The sequence below is a fragment of the Podarcis muralis genome, chromosome 5 (genome assembly GCF_964188315.1).
Source record: "Podarcis muralis chromosome 5, rPodMur119.hap1.1, whole genome shotgun sequence".
Lineage (NCBI taxonomy): Eukaryota > Metazoa > Chordata > Lepidosauria > Squamata > Lacertidae > Podarcis > Podarcis muralis.
The window spans coordinates 89,155,906-89,175,203 of record NC_135659.1 but is presented as its reverse complement, the minus strand read 5'-3'; the positions used below and the strand labels follow the sequence as shown (position 1 = coordinate 89,175,203).

General features: G+C 39.2%; 1 protein-coding gene across 2 annotated transcripts in view; it reads left to right on the top strand.

Annotated features, from left to right (window-relative positions):
* SYCP2 (synaptonemal complex protein 2) overlaps nucleotides 1-18,422 on the top strand; it is a 39,987-nt gene extending 21,565 nt beyond the window's left edge. For both annotated transcript variants that reach the window (XM_077929330.1, XM_077929331.1), the window contains exons 24-40: nucleotides 74-129; nucleotides 731-782; nucleotides 1,483-1,648; nucleotides 2,139-2,203; nucleotides 2,767-2,946; nucleotides 3,728-3,929; nucleotides 5,707-5,930; nucleotides 7,879-8,040; nucleotides 8,716-8,806; nucleotides 9,229-9,372; nucleotides 11,436-11,566; nucleotides 12,963-13,057; nucleotides 13,138-13,237; nucleotides 15,197-15,255; nucleotides 15,419-15,497; nucleotides 17,828-17,884; nucleotides 17,991-18,422. In XM_077929330.1, coding sequence (XP_077785456.1) covers nucleotides 74-129; nucleotides 731-782; nucleotides 1,483-1,648; nucleotides 2,139-2,203; nucleotides 2,767-2,946; nucleotides 3,728-3,929; nucleotides 5,707-5,930; nucleotides 7,879-8,040; nucleotides 8,716-8,806; nucleotides 9,229-9,372; nucleotides 11,436-11,566; nucleotides 12,963-13,057; nucleotides 13,138-13,237; nucleotides 15,197-15,255; nucleotides 15,419-15,497; nucleotides 17,828-17,884; nucleotides 17,991-18,062 — 1,935 coding nt within the window. In that variant the 3' untranslated portion in view covers nucleotides 18,063-18,422. The remainder of the gene's footprint in view (nucleotides 1-73; nucleotides 130-730; nucleotides 783-1,482; nucleotides 1,649-2,138; nucleotides 2,204-2,766; nucleotides 2,947-3,727; nucleotides 3,930-5,706; nucleotides 5,931-7,878; nucleotides 8,041-8,715; nucleotides 8,807-9,228; nucleotides 9,373-11,435; nucleotides 11,567-12,962; nucleotides 13,058-13,137; nucleotides 13,238-15,196; nucleotides 15,256-15,418; nucleotides 15,498-17,827; nucleotides 17,885-17,990) is intronic.
* Nucleotides 18,423-19,298: the final 876 nt, after the last annotated feature.

The window sequence follows — 19,298 nt, the reverse complement described above, 5'->3', positions numbered from 1 at the left end:
ACAAGAAAAAAAAGTTGCAATGAGATTTGATTTATTTCTGTTTGATTTATGTCTTTTGGTATTTACATTTTAGATCCAAGAATTTCATCTTACCAAACTGGAAGCTAGTACTGATGTTCCAAAGAAAAAGTAAGCATATTTGGATCATTAGACCCAAATTCCTTTTAACCCACCTTATGATTTTAAAAGTATAAGTACATATATTTTGATTTGATTACTACAGTGGTACCTCTTCTTACGGACACGATCCGTTCCGGGGTGCCGTTTGCACCCCGAAAAATCCATAAGTAGAGCCCCGCTTCTGCATGTGACGCAATAGAGCGCTCATGCTCTCAGGCGTGCGTGGCGAAATCCGGAAGTATACACTTCTGGGTTTGCCGCATTCACAACCCAAAAATCCACAACGTGAACCTAACACAGCTAGAGGTATGACTGTATTTTACACAACCATCTCAAGACAATGTATGATAAAACAGCAAAAATATAGGTAAAAATATAAAAAGCCCATAAATCTGAAACAAAACTAAAACAGACACTTGTAGCAAAGACCCATTTATCCACCTGAGAAAGCTTGTTGGAACAAAATATATTCAGTTGTTTCCAGAAGTGTAGATAGTGGGCACCTGTTGTATCTTGATAAGATTTTCCAGACATTCAAGTAGTCAAAAAACAAATTAATCCAAATAGAGTACCTATAATTTTTACATGATTTACTTTATATTTGTTTCAGGAACCATGGAAATAAAGAGGAAATTATAATCCAAAAGAAGCAAGATAAGAAGGTATTTAAAGACCAGGAATACAAAAGAAGAAGAATTAAAAGTCCCCAATATTTAAAACAGTTTGTTCAGTAAATATATTATATAAGGGGTGCAAAAAGCCATCTACAAATCATGAATGTAATCCATAGATTAATATACTCACAAATCCAGATTTCTTGCACGGGGAGCCTTTCTGTGTGCTGGAAGTGGAGGAGGAGGGGGCTGCAGTGGCAATGAATGACTGCCTAGCATGGAGCAAAGCAGCCACTCTGTTCTTCTGCTAGCCAATCAAAAAACTACTAGGAGAGAAGGGGTAGAATTAACTTGGGCAGACCTGAGAGGGAACTTCATCCCTCTGGTCTGCCATAAAAGAAATGAGAATTTGCCAAGGGGGGAGCCATTGTATTTCTGACCTTCTCAGCCCTACCCACCTTTTCTGTTATAATATGGTGTTAGCTAAGCTGTGTTAAGTTATGATGAGAGTGCTATGGACCCAGGTTTAGCTACTGGTTGACAGTTGGGAAATAATTTTACCCTGGACCATAATTGGCTATTTTGACAACCACTGGGCTTAAATCAGTCATGGCAAACTAGTTTCATTGGTTTTGGTTGTCTTCAGTGTTTGACTTGTTTAAGGACTCAGTCATAAGGAATTAAGCTGGAAAGGCTCCTGCAAATTTAATGTCAGTAAATGGTTTATCAGTGTTTCCTTATTTTATAGAACAGAACTAATAAAAACAAGAAGCACCTTTTCAGTGACACAGATACAGAATATAGAGATGACAGGACAGATATTAGCTGGCTAAGAGAATCGAATAGAAAACCTAAACTGCAGCTGGTTGACTATAGCAGACCCAGAAAACAGAAGTCTAAAACGCTGGATACAAGTACGCAATCTATATATTACAAAGTTTATAGCTGTAACGATCTTCACTTTGTTCTATGATAGTAAATGTCTTATTATTTTGGTGTCTTGTAGACTTTCAGTGTAGTGTACTTAAAACATGTCAGATGAATTTCTAGAATTGGATATTGTATTTGTCCCTGACAGATTTAGTGGGGGAAACTAGTGATATTTTGCTGTTTCTTGATTGGGTAAAATATGAAAATAGTATATCGCTTACTTTTCAGTATACTCCACTGGAACAAACTTTATAGATCAGGAATGACAGGTTAGAGTTCCTGTTCATTAATGGTACTCTGATTTCACATTTTAAACGACTATATGTACCTACATTGAGGGGATCTAGGGCATGTTTAATGACATATGAATCAAAGATTTTAAAATTTGTTCTGAGTAGTGAAGCAGAACATCATTGGCCTAAATGAAGTTCTTTTGCACTTGATGTTGTAAGGTTTTGTTTTGTTTTGTTTTAGATATATATTCTGTATCACCAAGCATGGGGGAAATACCTCAACAGAAGAAAATCATAAATGATAAGGTATGATAAAACTTTCAAACTGTATATCTTAGAAGCATTAATACTGAGTATCCATATGACAAGACATATAAATAATCTGATCGCATAAGCAAAGTCGATTCAGTTTGCTGTGCAATATAAGGAGGAGCTGTTTGGCCATTTTTCATTTCAATTTTTCTGCCTTGCTTGAAGCAGACCTATAATTTCTTTGAACTCCTATTCTGGCCTGTTATCTTTACTCAAGATTTACCAGTCTTTCCTGTTCAATGAATTCCATGCATTGATTTGCCTGTTTTCTCCTCATTAAAAAGGGGTAGAAGCAAGGATTTAGTTTTCTTTGCTTGTGTTCACCTTAGCCTTTCCTGCCCTTTCCCCGTTACTTCTGTTATACTTTCCTGCTACTAGCGACATGCCAAAGACTGTTTTAGATATGGGAGCCATTTTGTGTTATTCCATGCCCTCCACAGACCTCACATTTTGTGGTTGGCCCCCATGTCACTTCCTCAAAATTCTGAATGTGCTCATTGGCCAGATAATTAATAAATCATCACTAACATGTTCGTACATTGTTGGAATAAATAAAGGTACCAGTTTCTACCAATCAATGTGATATTGATACTGTGGGGAAAGCAGCGCCAACCAGATCAAGACAACCCAGAAAAGCAGCACTAGCCAAAAAACGCTATAAAGAACTCTCAGATTCATCAACTGAAAGTGAAGAGGAATCAGTACACTTAACTAAGAAAGACATTTTAAAAGAACGTGTAAGTTGTAATTTATTGTGCAGCATTATTAATTATTTTAGATTCTGTTAGAGTTTGCATTTTAAAGACTCCCTAGTAAATTAAAAATAATTGTAAATATGTTGAAATGCCCTTATCTGAACTGAACTTAAACAATCAAGCTGTAATAATATAATGATAGAAAACATTTTTTAGCAGAGGGTAAGGGTCCCATTTCTCCCTAGCACTCTGAATTTGTAATTGTACAAATTTATTGTCGTTTTAAGCACCAAATAAATGCCCATGATAGATTGTAGTTCCAGGAGAAGGGAAACATAAAAGGCAGAGAAATGTGTGACTATTAGTACAGTACCAGGTTAAAGAAGGAGAAATTGAAATGCTACAGGAAAAATACTAGGACAAACATAGCATGATAGAAATACAGTTACACTCTTGGATTCCTACTTTGTCTAATGGTAAAACACTGAGTGGAATTCCATGTCACTCCGTGATGTGTTTTCCATCAATGCAAGCCTTTAAGTTTGCCAGATAGAATTATTCCCTCCTTCTTCTTGCCCTGTGTGCTGTTCTGGAGGTTTCTTTTGACACCCCCCAAATCAGTTTTTTGGGGGAAGGATGGAAAAGCCCATTGTACAAGTGGAAGTCTTTTTCCAGGGCTTCCACTGATGAGGCTCATTAAGTGAATCCGGCCCAATATTTTTGAATTAATATTCTAATTATTAATTTTGTTTCCAGCATAAAACCTCCAGTGTGCTTAGTATCTAGTGAAATGTGTCAGATATTATTTTTTTGGTATTTCCAGCCAGAACACAAAAGTATGAAAAACAAAGCTGTCGATCAACCAAAGGTACAACAGTGTGTTGCTTCCAGTGAGGTGACCAAAATAAAACAGGTACAGCAAGTAAAAAAGTCCACTAAATCAAAAGATAATGTGCCGAAACAACAAATGGAGTTATCACCACTGTCTTCGTCTGAGAGCCTACCTTCTTTTGAGACACTGAGAGGTAAGTTTTATATTTTTACTTGTATATTTGTTATTGTGTGTAATACTGAAACTTAAATACATGCATACTGGTACAACAAAGCATTAAAACATTATAAAATTATATAATCATAAAATACAAAAAAACCTAACAGTCGTTTATAACACACAATATTTAACAGTTTTGGGATAACTAAAAATAAACTGTAACAGTGAAACCCAGCAAGTTTTTTTGTGTGATTTTTGTTGCCATACATCTCTTAACACTGTGATTCTGCAGCTGAGGCACCATCAGGAAACTATTCACTGGATGGATAACCTATTAATAGCTCTTGTTAGATGCCTTAATTTGGAGAACATGGCTTGATGTTCCTCTTCTAGAAGCAGTCCTGCCTTCCACTTCAGAGAAAACAACCAATTTCTGTAGGCCGGCAGTGGAGGCAGACTTTCTAAGAATAATTGAGAGCTGCTGAAAACCTACAATTTATGCTGAAGGGGAAATGATATTTTACTGGTACCTACGCAACACAGGCTACCCTCCAAAAGCTACTGGGTATCTGTTAGACTCAAGTCATTCTAGATTTTTATAGTACTGTACTTTCTTTACTGTTTCTTTCCTGCTACCTCTGAATTGCCAGACTTAGAAGTTAGATCTGATAAATTAAGAGAGCAACAGGAGATAACAAATTCACTCACTCTGTTACTGACGGTCTAGGTAAGTCATCGTGCTTTTCTGATGAAAAGTGTAATGTCTGGTGAGTAAAAACTCTGGGGGAAAACAATTAGAAAACTGCAAGAAAAAAATTCTGTGTCAAGGAATGCAATGTGTCGTCACTGGAGAGGGGTGATAGTTGCATGGCAAATGAACATAGCTCATTGACAGAGCACATGCTTTGCATTAAAAAAGAGTCTGGGTTAATCCTAGTCATCTTTAGGTAGTGTTGGAAAAGACATCTGTCTTAAACCCTAGACAGTCACTACCAGTCAGTGGCTTGCCTTAGATGCAGAAGCAGAGTGTTGGTGCACACTGCTCAGCAGTGTCCACTTTTCTCTTCCCCTGCTTCTGTCGCACTGGAAGGAAGTATCCAAAGTACTGGCTTAGCATTATGAGCAAGCCATCACTCATTGTTTGTTGCACCTAAACATGCCACAAGCAGTAATTGATTCCACTTGTGGCTTGTTGGGAAAGAAACAAATCACAAGAGTGTTTCACATGCAGCAGTAACCCAGTGCTCTAGTTTGTTTCCTCCCAGCATGGCAAAGGCAGGGATGGGAGAGAAGCAAATCGGATACTTAATGAACATCACACACTATCATGCCGCTTGTTTGCATTAGAACGTGTTTTATTTTAAAATATGGTTTAACATATGAACCAGATGGACTAATGGTATTCAGTGTTATAATATTGCTTGCTATGTTTCTGTACAATGAAAGAACACGTTTTACATGCTTGAGATCGCAGAAATCTCCAGTTCAAAAGAGGACTGGGAAAAATCCCTGACTGAGCCTCAGGAGAGTTGCTGCCTGCTAGAAGATAAAATGGGCTAGACTAGAGGAATGAGTGGTTGCTTTGCATGTTAGATAGCTTTATATATTCATCATGCAATAGCTTCCCTTCCCTCATGAGTTTGTAGTAGAATGTAAAATGAATATGCAGTTGAAATTTAGAACAGGGGTTGAGGTTGGGGAGGAGAGTTCACAGCCTGATAATTGCACGAGCACAGTCTTAAGTGTTCAGTGGTCAAATGCTATGTATGAACAAACCAATATGTTGAAATATGCCTTTATTATTTGTTTAGGCTGGCAGGAGGGAACAAGGGAGGAATCTGCTGGTCATATTTCAGAGAGAAGGTCATCTTTGTCATCCTTGCTTCACACACCTGAAAAGGAAGAATCCTTGAGCAATATCAAAAATGTGTCTGCTTTAGTGAAAATGGATAAGTTAATGCAGCTTCCTGAAAAGGACCAAACACAGATGTTTGAATCTAAAGACTTGTCACCTGTTTTAAGTCCAGTTCCTTCGGTAAATATGGAGTATTTTTAAAAAGAATTACCTTAATTCAGATTTTATATTAAAAACGATTAGTTTGATATGTAGAGGCCATACCTATGCATATTTGCTAGGAAGTAATTCCCATTGACTTCAGTGGTGCTAACTCCCAATGTCATGTTCGTAGGATTACAACCTTCTTATTCTTCCTATTCATTATATTTGTATTTTGTCCTTCATTCATAGATTTCAAGTTGGTTCACAGCAAAAAATACCCTAGTAATTAGACAAAGCAGGTTACTACAGCTGTCTTTACTTTGCCTTTGCTAAAATATAAATGATGTAATAGAAAAGCCTCTAATCTCATTTGTTGTATAGAAAAGCCTCTAATCTCATTTCTCCTTCTAGTGGTCACAATATATGTATATTGTGTGGTCACAATATATATATATTGTGTATGTGTATATGTATATAAGGAAGGGAGTGGTTTTTTTCTATGGTGTTTTCATGTTTTTATTTGATTAATCTGATTTTCCATATATACTTGCAGCACAGTCGTAAGCATATTTGGTCAGGTAAGCCCCATTGAGTTCAGTGGGCTTACCCCCTGCCTACTACTGAATTTGCTCATAAGTCTGTTCACACATACATGTGGGCCCTCATCTACCACATGTTAATGGAGGCACAACTTTGAGTTATTTTTATCTGGAGACAGTCGCACACCACAGTGGTTATTGCACTATGCTACTGTCAATTTAGAAATGCCAACACAGTCTTTCTTAATTAGGGGAATTATCAAGAAAACAAAGTTGTAGCTACAAGTGGCAAGTGATAAGTAAAATGGCTTTGCTGCTTGAAGTACCAATACAGATATGTAAAGAAGCAAGACAGTTGTTACAAGTTGCACAGACTACCCAAACCCATATTACATGTCCTGTGACCTTAATAATTACATCCCAGGTAAGGAAGAGTTAAGGAGACATCGTTTCTTGAATTTTACCTTGACCTGCAGTGACATGCTCACAACTGAGTCCAGGGTTGTCTTGGGGTATTTACAGTTACATTAAGCTTGCAAAGTAAAGTTCCTGTGCTCTCTTAGAAGGCTCTCAGTCTGCTTAAGTCAGGATGGGAAGACTGATAAGAACCCGCCTGATACAGTTCCAGAATTAGAAAAAGCTTTCCTTTTGGAATAATTGGCTTGAGCTTCCCACAAGGGACCTGACTAATTCCAAATAAAGTAGCACATTTGGTTGAGGAGCAGGAAGGCAAGACTAAGAAATCTAGCCAAGGTTGAAGGAGGCTCCTACCAGCATCCATTGGAGCAGGTTTGAAATAGAGCAGAGTAGAGCAGAGCAGTATTCTGGGCAAAAGGCTGAACAGTTTGGGGATCAGCAAGATATGCATTTACAGGAAAGAAGCTTCCTGTCAGGCCTAAAGACAGTTCTAGACAGAAGCAATATTGAGTGTTAATTATTTCCAAGTACTGAGTCATTACCAGACATATCAATACAACTTTCCCACTGCAGAGTGACAGGAAGGTCTCAAGAGGTCTCTGGACAATTCAAAAACAGCATCAGGTTATTGAGGTGTCTCTCATGATGAAGGGAGGTGGCACTTTCCCAGGAAATGCAAATTTAGATGTAATCTAGTTATTGTTGGAATATACTTACTGGAGGAAGGCCCCAGGTCTGAATATGTGTATGCTTGCATAAGATACAACAAAGGTTCTGTACTATCCTTTCTATTCACAGCTGACACTATGAGATAAAGTCCGCTTAAACCAATGTTGCCTTCTATGTTACTTCAAATAGTACTGCAGTCATTGCTCAGAGCCATTCAGAATGTAGTTCCAAGGCATGTGCAAAATTCTGGCTGAACCAAGCTTCTCTGTTAACAGTTTTCTTAAGGTTGCAACCTTTAGTGATCTTACACACTGGAAAAATCTGCATGTGTATTTACCAAAAACCATTTTCCTTTGTAGCTGAACCTTAGTCCCTCCACTACAAAAAGAAAAGGCACCAGTGTCCAAAAAGCAGATGTAGCAGACAAATATGGAACTAGCATACAAAATTACTCTTTAAACAGATCATCTGATATAGAACTGAAAGATCTTTCTGAAAACCTTGTGAAAAATGGAAAAGAGGTATGTCATATCCAATGCAATTGTTGCGTTTGGTGGGGAAATAGTTCTCTTTTGCTGTTGTTAATATAGTTATTGTTCTTGTAGTTACTGTTCTTTTATTCTTTTATTCTTGTTTTTTGAAAATATATTTCTTCATTGTTTCACATTGAGCATTTTGTTGTGGAAACAGTCAAAAGGAATAGGCCAATGCAAATTCTGAATACTATACTACATTTCCCCCTGTTTTTATGAAAGCCACAAACTGTTTGCTATTTGCCTTTGAAATTTATAAGCCCAGCAAACATTTATTAATACATACCATACTTTTTAAAGCTACATTTGGACTGATAATTCAAAACACAATTGCTAGGGAGTAAGCCCTATTGAATACAAGGGGATCTGAGCAGGGCTCCACAGGACACAATCCAGCCAACATTTTTTAGTTCCATTTATTTCATTGAGAGATATTTAAGCATTTTATAGAATTTAAAAGTTCTTAACTGTAGCTGGATTATGCCATATGTTTCTAAAGCACATTAGTGTAACTGTTGAAAATTAATTTTAAAGTATTGGAGCAACTGTATGTTTGGCAATTTTTCATTTATGTTGACTGTTAAATATTCACATGTTAGCTTAATCTAAGGTAATCTTACAAATTGGTTTAACATTTGGTTAACGTTATGCAACTATTTTTAGGGTTCTGTATCTCCATCTCAATTATCCACGCCTAGCAAAAGTGAGGAAGAACTATGGGATGCGGAACTTCCTACTAACACACATAAATCTGGTTTGTAAATTTTGCTTTCTGAAAAAAAAGATAAACAGCAGATCTGCAGTTTGCTATATAGACAATGGAAGGTATTTAATTTCTTGCCGTCTATTTTACATGGTCTGAGAAAACTAGTAGCTGCATATTGTTTGAAAATTGGTGCTCGCTAAGTTTCTAAGTGGATGATTGCAAATCATTACATTATTCCCGAGGGCACTTTCTTTCTTGTCAGAATACTGCTATATGCCCCCTTTCTCATGGCAAACTAAATATGATGAACTTTTTGAGCTCCAAGGAGCTGCAGAAATAAATTATGTAGCACTTCTGTGTCTTGTGATATGCACACCCTTACATGCTGTTTAGGTATTGAATTGAGCACAACTGTATAATGCTGTACTTTATTGCTGTGGTTTATAACATTTGTTTAAATATTGTCTTAGGACCTACAATACATACTAATTTCAAACGATTGTACCAGGAGGATACTGAAAGTGATTCTGATGAAGAAGGAGTTAAAAGAGAGGGAAGAAAAAGAAAGCTGCTCCCTAGAAAGTTATTTAAAGCAGATAATAGCACTTGTAAAGGTCAGCTGGAGCTGAAGTTGCTCTTTGAAATGGTGTAAAATGTACACACATCTCAACTTTCCCATCTCAGTCATTTCATCTGTAATATTAAAAGGCATTTAAGTAAAATAATAAAGGTTGGGATCTGAAGAACCACTCAACTAGTTTTTAGCTCAAGGAGGCTATGAACATATATTTATCCCACACACCCAGCTATATGGCTTCTGAAACTGGGCAGAGTTTCTAAAGCAGTTTTAATCAGTTGAAATAAAAGGGGGGGCACTGGAAGTTCTAAGGCCCTTGGGTATTCGTAAAGTAGTTATGGAAGCTCAACTGGAAGTCTCTGTTAATAGGGAAGAAACTTACTGTGAATTAAATGTCTCCTCCTTATTTGACAGGAAGTGTCAGAAACTATATAAGTGCATGTAACTCTGTCTTGCTCTGACCATCACTGTTGCAGAGCATGCATGTTTTCTTAATATATATTTTTACATCATAGCATCATGTGAGATGAGGGACGCGGGTCACGCTGTGGGTAAAAGCCTCAGCACCTAGGGCTTGCCGATCGAAAGGTCGGCAGTTCTAATCCCCACGGCGGGGTGCGCTCCCATTGCTCGGTCCCAGCGCCTGCCAACCTAGCAGTTCGAAAGCACCCCCAGGTGCAAGTAGATAAATAGGGACCGCTTACTGACGGGAAGGTAAACGGCGTTTCCGTGTGCTGCGCTGGCTCGCCAGATGCAGCTTTGTCATGCTGGCCACGTGACCCGGAAGTGTCTGTGGACAGCGCTGGCCCCTGGCCTCTTAAGTGAGATGGGCGCGCAACCCCAGAGTCTGTCAAGACTGGCCCGTACGGGCAGGGGTACCTTTACCTTTATCATGTGAGATACATAGATTACACTCACAGCTGTGGTTATCGTAACACATAGTGAATGGTTACAATTCAAAATGAAAACCTAAGAATGGTTTACTACAAGATTAAAGAATTGTTGCAAAAGTCAGTTTCATCAAACACACACTCCTCTTCTTGCAAGAGGAATACTTTAGAATTAGAAAGTCCAATTCTCTATCCAAGTCTTTGTCAAATGCTTCTGATATACAGTGCCACCTTATGATGAAAGGTGGAACAACATCTTCTGCAAATACAAGTTGATAATTGGAATTTCCCAGCAAATTTTGTTGAAGAGCATAGCAGTATTAGCTTTTTTTCTCTACTTTGAACTTCTAAAGAGGCTCTATTGGATGCTTTTCATGTGATAGTTTTTCTATATGAATATAAGGGGGGGAACTTCTATGTGTGATGGTAACATACCCATCTATTTCATAATGTATACATATGTTGGAAAGTCACGATTGGCAATGTTTCCAAAATGGGGATATGGTAACAAAATTGGCTTAGGGTAACATTGAAGCTAAGCAGGTCTGGGCTTGATCAGGTCTTGGATTGATATGTATGGCACCATGCATTGAGGTCATTAATGTAACATTTCTAACAATGTAACAATTTAACATTTGCACAATCTTTACACTTTATCCATATATGCATATCCTGATAAATTGCTGTGTGTGAAACAGTGTTTAGGTTGCTGTTAGTTAAGATTTTATTTATTTACTTATTTTGTTAGTCACTTTATCTTGCCCAGGGCAGCCCAAAGAAACTTACAACCAACCACACAAACAAAAATACCCACATAGATACATTAATACATTAAAAAAAGATCCACTTCTGAAAGGCCACAGGTGGTTAAAAGCCAAAGGCCTGGTTATAGAGGAAACGTTTTTGCCTGATGCCTGAAAATATGCAATGAATGCGCCAGGTGAGCCTCCCTGGGGAGAGCAGTCTACAAATGAGGAATCACTGCGGAAAAGGCCCATCTTCATGTTGCCACCCTCCAGACCTCATGGAGTGGACACACAAAGAAGGGCCTCAGATTATGATTGCAGGGTCTGAATCAGTTCATATGGGGAGGGGCAGTCATTGAAGTTATTTGAATAAGCACTATATCTCTTAGGAAGTGCATCCATATTGATAGGAGTATACAATAGATGGCATCTGAATCATGATACATAATTTTTTTATTTTTTAGTTTCTGAGAGCATGTCTCCTTTGTCCATCAATGATGTGTCTACATTTGATGGAGAAATCTGGGGTGCTGACAGTTCAGGTGTAGGGATGATGTGTCAGAAGGTTTGCAAGGAGTTTGCCAGGAAAACACAGGCGAGTCTTTTTTATTTATCCCTAATATCACACACCTTTTATTGGTAGAATATTTAGTCTTGTTAAGAAGAAGGGTACATATAGTCTTGTGGGTTGCTCTTGATTACAAATGGTGATATTCCAGATAGCGGCAGAAGTTATCCTGCTCTCGAAGAAGTCCTCTATAAATATGATTATTGTTGCATGCCCAGACACTGTAATCCGCCACCCTGCAGCAGTGTTAAATGAGCACTTGTAACAACAATCGTTTTGGTTCAAATCCGGCCACAGCTTTATTGATTACATATGTAAGTGGCTTTGGCTCAGGCCAAATCCTGCCTGTTGGTTGATTCTCCTCAGGGGTAAATCATTGGTGAGGGAGCCCTATGACATTCATCAAATAGGTTGATGGCTGCCTTTTGAGGAGTGCAGTGGCCCTAGCCCCCGAATGGGCATCTTGACAGGAGCACCTCCTCCAGGATCCCTTTAACATCCCTTGATGGGGTATGTACAATATCCCTTTGAACCAATAACTAAGGCTTAACCCAATGCCTTAACCGCCAAAGTTGTGGCAATTGCTATGAGGTAGGTGAAACCCCCAGGTCAGCCAATTGACCTGAAGGACAAACGCCCCCCCCCCCCAGCCCCGAATACAGCAACTGATCGTAATCCATAGCAAGCTCAAAATCGTATTAACCCCCCATGGTGGGTAGGATGCTGTTTAACTGTAGGGAGGGCGAGTGAAAGATCCAACAAGACCATAGTGCCAGGCATGGAGACTGCACTCTTTAAATACCCTGGGAGCAGACCTGAGTGAATTCCTATGACAGACTCAGTCAGGCCCGCCCCTTGGTCTAGCTGCTATTGGCCAATCTACGACTGGATTCAATTCTACCTTTCCCCCTGGCCGGCGGGAGAGCTTCTAACTGCTTCCTGGGGATCTGGCTGAGGTGGCTGGGTGCAGTGGGATGCCGCCATGCCACCCACCAAAGAGGGTAAGCGGAATTATTGTTACTAAATTTGTTACCTGCCTTTCACCAGCAGGTGACCGAGCAGGTTGCAACAATTTAAAATTCAAACAGTTAATTCAGATTACAATCACAGGAGTAGGATAGGCTCTGAAAAGGCACATCTCAGATGTCAAAGGCCAGGGTAAAGAGAGAAAAGAGAATTCATTGTCTGTGTTCTAGTACAGAATATTCTGGCCTTCCATGCTTATGAAATGCTTCCAGGGGATAAATCTGTCACTTTGCTTTCATGCAATCTTTTAAAATGGCAGCTGGAGTATATTTTTCTCAGAGTTCTGGTTTTTAAAGCATTGTTTTGGGAAACCTTTCAGGAGGAATGGTGTGTGGTTCTTATATGGAAGGGGTGGGAATTGACAGGACATAATTTTTGTTTTCTCTTCTGTTTTTAGAGCCGCTCAAAGAGAATGGACAATTTTACAAAGCAGTCATTGAAAACAACTCACCAGCATTTGGATGCAATGAGTAGTGAGTTACATAAGTGCAGGTGTGTATTGAATAATTGCTCAAAAATGAATGTTCTGTTGCATGTATTGTGTATTTTTCTTTTTCTTTGTATTTTTGCAGGACCAAACAGCTGGAACATCTTCATTCCTGTCTCATGAAAGAGCTCGAATGTTTTGAAAAAGATTCACAGGCCTTGAGAAATATGGAGAAAGACTTCTCAGTAGGTGTTTCTACTCACAGAAATATTAAACTACTTGAATTACTTGCTGAGATTTGAATGTAGGGCATTTAAAAGTACTTATGAACATGGAGAAATTTAAAAGGGGTTCCTAGACTGGAGGCATCCCTCCCGGAAGCCTAACAGAAAAAGATGCAGGCGCCATGTGAGAAGATAGCCCTTTATTGAAATACAAATGAGCATAGGGACAGTCTCAAAGATTAGGAGGCTGCAAAGGACCACAGCCAAAGCAATTTCTCTTGCACACTTCCAGAACACACATTATTTCCATTCACTGCTTAAAGGATCGCAGCAACCTTAGCATTTGCCACTCAATGTCATCATCCAGAACCAATCAAAATCTTTTAGCTTTCAGAACAGCCCTCATGATGATTTTATGTAATTACATATAATAATTTTTCAGTGTCTTTATTAAGACTTTGACTAATGTTCCTATTCATTAAATGTCTCCCAATATCTGCTTTCATCTGTCTAAAAAACAGTTCAAGATTAATCACAATTGTCATGCCTAGCCGATCCTCTTTTCATTCATAGAATAGTCACCGTACATTCTAATAGTTTATTCTTTTCAGTGTTCGTGAATGAACATTTGCTACTAGCAGGCTATCACTTTATTACAGGCCTTTCCCTGGATCTTAGGTAAAGGTAAAGGTACCCCTGACCATTAGGTCCAGTCGCAGATGACTCGGGGGTTGCGCGCTCATCTCGCTCTATAGTCCGAAGGAGCTGGCGTTTGTCCGCAGACAGCTTCCAGGTCATGTGGCCAGCATAACTAAGCCGCTTCTGGCGAACCAGAGCAGTGCACGGAAACAGCGTTTACCTTCCCACCGGAGTGGTACCTATTTTTCTACTTGCACTTTGACGTGCTTTCGAACTGCTAGGTGGCCAGGAGCTGGGACCGAACGAGAGCTCACCCCGTCGCGGGGATTGAAACCACCAACCTTCTGATCAGCAAGCCCTAGGCTCTGTGGTTTAGACCACAGCACCACCTGTGTCCCTTCCCTGGGTCTTAGAACCTGCCAAATACATAGATGTAACATGTAAAGCTTTTCCTGGCGTAGAGATAAGGAATGGGAAAAGCTTTACTGGCTGAATTTCTGTATACAGTATTTAGCTGCAAAAACCCAGGGCCAGAAGACATGCTGGCAGTATAAGAAATAGTGAGCATAATGAGAAACAGTGGCATCATGACTCACTATGTTCTAGTTCACTGCACTTTAATTCTTAAGAGTTTTCCAAGATGTGGTGAACCACAATCTCTATATTAAGAGGTACAACTGCTCTCACCTAAAAATGACAGCCTGTGATAGCTTCATCATGCCACATTAGAGAGGCATGTCTGAATCAGTTCAAATTTTTTGTTTGTCCTGGAACATTACTTTTTGCAGAATGAAGCTAACTATCAAAATAGAGCATAAAGTTACGGGAATTGGTAGCAGCTAATAATTGCAGTTAATTAGTAACATAAAGGTAAAGGGACCCCTGACCATCAGGTCCAGTTGTGGCCAACTCTTGGGTTGCAGTGCTCATCTCGCTTTACTGGCCGAGGGATCTGACGTACAGCTTCCGGGTCATGTGGCCAGCATGGCTAAGCCGCTTCTGGCGAACCAGAACAGCACACGGAAACTCTTGTTTACCTTCCCGCCGGAGTGGTACCTATTTATCTACTTGCACTTTGACGTGCTTTCGAACTGCTAGGTTGGCAGGAGCTGGGACCGAACAACGAGCTCACCCCGTCATGCAGATTCGAACCGCCGACCTTCTGATCGGCAAGCCCTAGGCTCTGGTTTAACCCACAGCGCCACCCGCACCCCACAATTAGCAATATAGTATAGTGTTAATACAACAGATTTTAATAGTAAGAGCCAAAAAAAATCAAGGCTTGTTTCACATGTGGAAATAAGGATTTCTTATACTGATTTTTATTTTTTTTATTTGCAGAATTTTTCAAAGAAGCATTTTGAAACATTTAGTACTTACAAGAAAAATGAGCAACAGAGGTTAGTGTGCTTTCTTATCATTGGAGCACAACAGAGCACTGCATCTTTGTTGTTGCAACTACTTTTAATGTTACATAGGAGTACATGGCGCTTGTGAGGACAAGTTTTTTCCCTGTGTCAAAGCAAAGATACTTAAATGGTCTTTTGATCTATATTCTCTTAGATTTCAGAATCTTAAAACTTCATTCGAAAAGAACATGTACCATACTGCTGATGTTGAGGAAAGCATTTTTACATCTGAGGTATGTAATTTCTCCTCATGCTTGACAGAAGGGAAGCAGTTACAGTGTACCGCTTTTAATGCCTGACTATAAACATCCCAAAAGATATACCCAACAAAACTCAATACGTATGAAAAATACAAAAGCCCTCTCATGGTGGAGTTCTCCTTCCAGCGATAATCTTGTGTCTACATAGTTTTTAGAAACTGGTTCATATGCTGCCTTGAAAAGGTTTTATCCTTAAAAGGGGGCCTAAATCTACTTTTTAAAAATAAAATTAAGTAAAATGAATCAAGGACCAATTTCAACAGTAGCTAATTGGGTGATGTCGTAAATATGAATTCTAGACCTTTCCTGAGAATTGGTGTACCAGTACAGCAGTCTAGGTTGACTGAATAAGTCATGTGTTTTCTGCAGGTAGTAAATGCAACAGGTCGCTGAGGACAGCCACAGCTTCCTGGGTTATGTGTATTACTACTACGGTGGTACCTCGGGTTACATACGCTTCAGGTTACAGACTCCGCTAACCCAGAAATAGTACCTTGGGTTAAGAACTTTGCTTCAGGATGAGAACAGAAATCACGTGGCGACGGTGGCAGCTAAAGTGGTGCTTCAGGTTAAGAACAGTTTCAGGTTAAGAACGGACCTCCAGAACGAATTAAGTTCTTAACCCAAGGTACCACTGTATACATGTGTTTGTTTTGTTAAGCCCTCACTTGTGGCTCCTAGAAGCTGTCAGCATGCAACAGTGGCCACACCCCAGGAAATGGCTTTGACTGGCCAGCTAAACCAAATGAGGTAGCCAATGCATCTCAAATCCTCAATGAGTTAGGGGCTTCCCTGCATTTGAAGACAGGCTCTGGTGGATTGAGTGGATGAGATCAATAGTGAGCCAAATAATCAAGAAGGCAGTTTCTGCACATGCTGTAGAGGGAATTGGGCAGACTGGAAATTGTCAAACTGGAAAGGTAGCCCATCTAGGAGAAGGGAAACTCTGATCCTAAACCTCTGCTACCTTGTGGATATACTTATCTGTGAGAAAGACTTCTGGAGTGCCCCCCCCCAAGGAAAAATCCATACAAACTGTCTTTCAGGACATGTTTGAGAAAAGGAATAAAGCCTGCATAAACCTGGAGTGGAGTTCCTAAGATGGTTGAATGGTGTCTTGTAAGCCAGCAGCCAAGCTGGTGCCAAATGTATTGCTCTGCTTTCCTTTGGACCACATCAGCGAGGCTGAGAGAGATCTTGTCATGTGGGCAGCCCAGGACCTCCATACACATTGCCTGGGCTTGCTTCCCAGGGAGGTCACTTCAGTGCAAAAACACAGCAAAAACAACACAGGAGGCAGTTGTTACAAGTTACCATTCTCTGCAGCCACAACTTTGCCCCCAGAAGTGTACTTCATTGTCTTTCAAGACAGACGGTTGCCAACAATGTGTTGTGTTGAATTTTGCTAGTACCTGTTAAAAACATGATGTCTGGAACACTCCTATAACACCTACTCTGCTATTATGACATGAAGCCTTCCACAGACTCCTGCTTCTCATATTTCCAGAGTTGGTGCAGTTGAGCAGGAGCACTGACATCTGCCTTTCCCTGTTGTTTAGAAGGGTGCAACTGATCCAAGGCAAGCCCACATGTGGTACGTGGCTCATTAAGTAATTAAAGGCATTTGTGAGACCAGCATATGCATCCACAAAAGTAGCTCCCTGTGTGACTTGTGGTTTTGGCTTTGCTTCCTTTCAATGAATCTCTGCTGGCAGCAAATAATTCTGCCCCAGTTCTGCCATGTGTTTGGAGTTCTGAATCATTCTGAAAAAGAGTTGCAGCAAAGATTATGACCTACCTCCGTGTTGGGTCACTTGCTTGCTACCAGTCAGCAGACAAGCTAACTTAGCCTTGCAGACACCCACAACAGTGAAACATGGTAGGTGGCCTCTTCTGGGTAATTTTCTCATAGAAACCTTTGCTAGCAGAGATGCTTGCTTCCTAGTTTAATTCTGATGTTTGATATTAGGTGTGGGGAACCTCTGGCACTCCAGGTGTTGCTGAGTCCCAGAAAGCATCTATGGGACCAAAGGTTCTCCACTCATCGTTTAACTGATGTGCATGGAGGGCCGCAGAAAGGCAAAGGAGAATGAGGGAACCTATTTTGAAACTGCAAGAAGATGGCTTCGGACTTCTGATGCCTTAGTTGCCTGACAAGTGGCAATCTTCCAGCTGTACTGTCTCAGCACAGAAGCTCTAAGAATTTCAGAAAAACTATAGAGTCATTTGTTTTGACTTTGCTTTCTGCAGCTTTAGTCGAAATTAAAAAGTGAAAATACACCAAATTTTTTGTTTTATTTTAGATGCAGCTAATGAAAGATGACATGAAGGGGCTCCAAGAAAAATTCCTTAAGGAAATGGTAAAAATAAAATTATATCTTCATTGTACATTAATTTAAAACAAAGTTCTTTTGTTAAATTATTTTAAAAGAAAGAAAACCTAACGTAATGACTTTTTTTCCACAGCATGAAGAAGAATTGCTTAATGTTCGCAAAGGACTACAGTCACTCTTTATGGTAGAAGATAAAAACTTCTAACATGGTTTATGATGTAAATGCAACAAGTTAAAAGAGACAACATGTTTGTATTGCATTTGGTAATGTGAGTGACCCATCATTTCTGTAATGGGGTTTCTACTTGTTGATTGGATGTAATTATAGACAGCAAACAATTTACATGAAAATGATATTTATCATAATTGTAATTTATGTAGATAAAGTATTTTTATGTTAAGTGATGTTTTGCTTTTAAAAGAAATTGTGTTCTAAAAGGAATGCCAATAATCGAGGGATTTTTCTAAAATACAATGCCCAGCTTAAGTTAGTCATGAGTTAATTTAGCTGGAATGGGGCCAATTCTTTAAAATTAGCTGTGATTAAATCCTGCTTAACCAAGAATTAACTGTACTTTTTTAAAAACTTCCCATATGATGAGCAAAGAAATTAGGTCTTTGGATAAGTTAATATTACTATTGAAAATAGGAGAGATCATATGTATGCATTCCAAAATGCAGTCTGTAATTAGAAATTCTGTAGCAGTTAAAGAGAAATTAGATGGTGTTCACGCAAGTTTAATCCAAGTTATCTTAGCTTCCAGCTGGAATTTCTTATAACCCAAACATTTCTAAATGTGTTCATTAACTGTTTTGGGAATGTATATTTAAAATTACAAAAATGTACATTTTAGAAAATTAAAATAGATTCTGCAAAATATCAGTAGAAGCAAACCGTTACCCTTTTTCCACCACCTTGAGCCAGTGATAAAAAGGAATCCACATACATCTCATTTACTGCAGTTCTATTGAATAAAGGTTCCCAGTTGGTGCTCCTTGGAAGCACCATTCACATAGCAAAAACTACCATAGATATATCAAAATTCCCAAAATAAGGGGGTCCGTGGCTTGGCTTTTGAAAAACAGGTAGTCAACGTATGTAGCTACTTGGGAGCCACTGCTATAGAATATAAATATTCCATATACTGAATTTTACAGAATCGGAATTTGCTATTGCAGATTCTAACCGTATCTTCTCCCGTGTTTATTTACGGTTATTTATTTTTTAAAATTCTATGGCTTAATATTGTCAAAATCTCTTAAGTGGTTTGCATGAAAACAATATTTCCTAAAAATGAACAGCTGAGCAGTGCATGAACCCCCTCCACCCCACCCACCCCCCGCATTAAGAGTTGGACTCCAAGAAAGCTTGGGTAAACATACAAGATTTTAAGAGGCATTTAAAGGTCATTTGGGTCTCTACCTTACAAATTACTAAAGG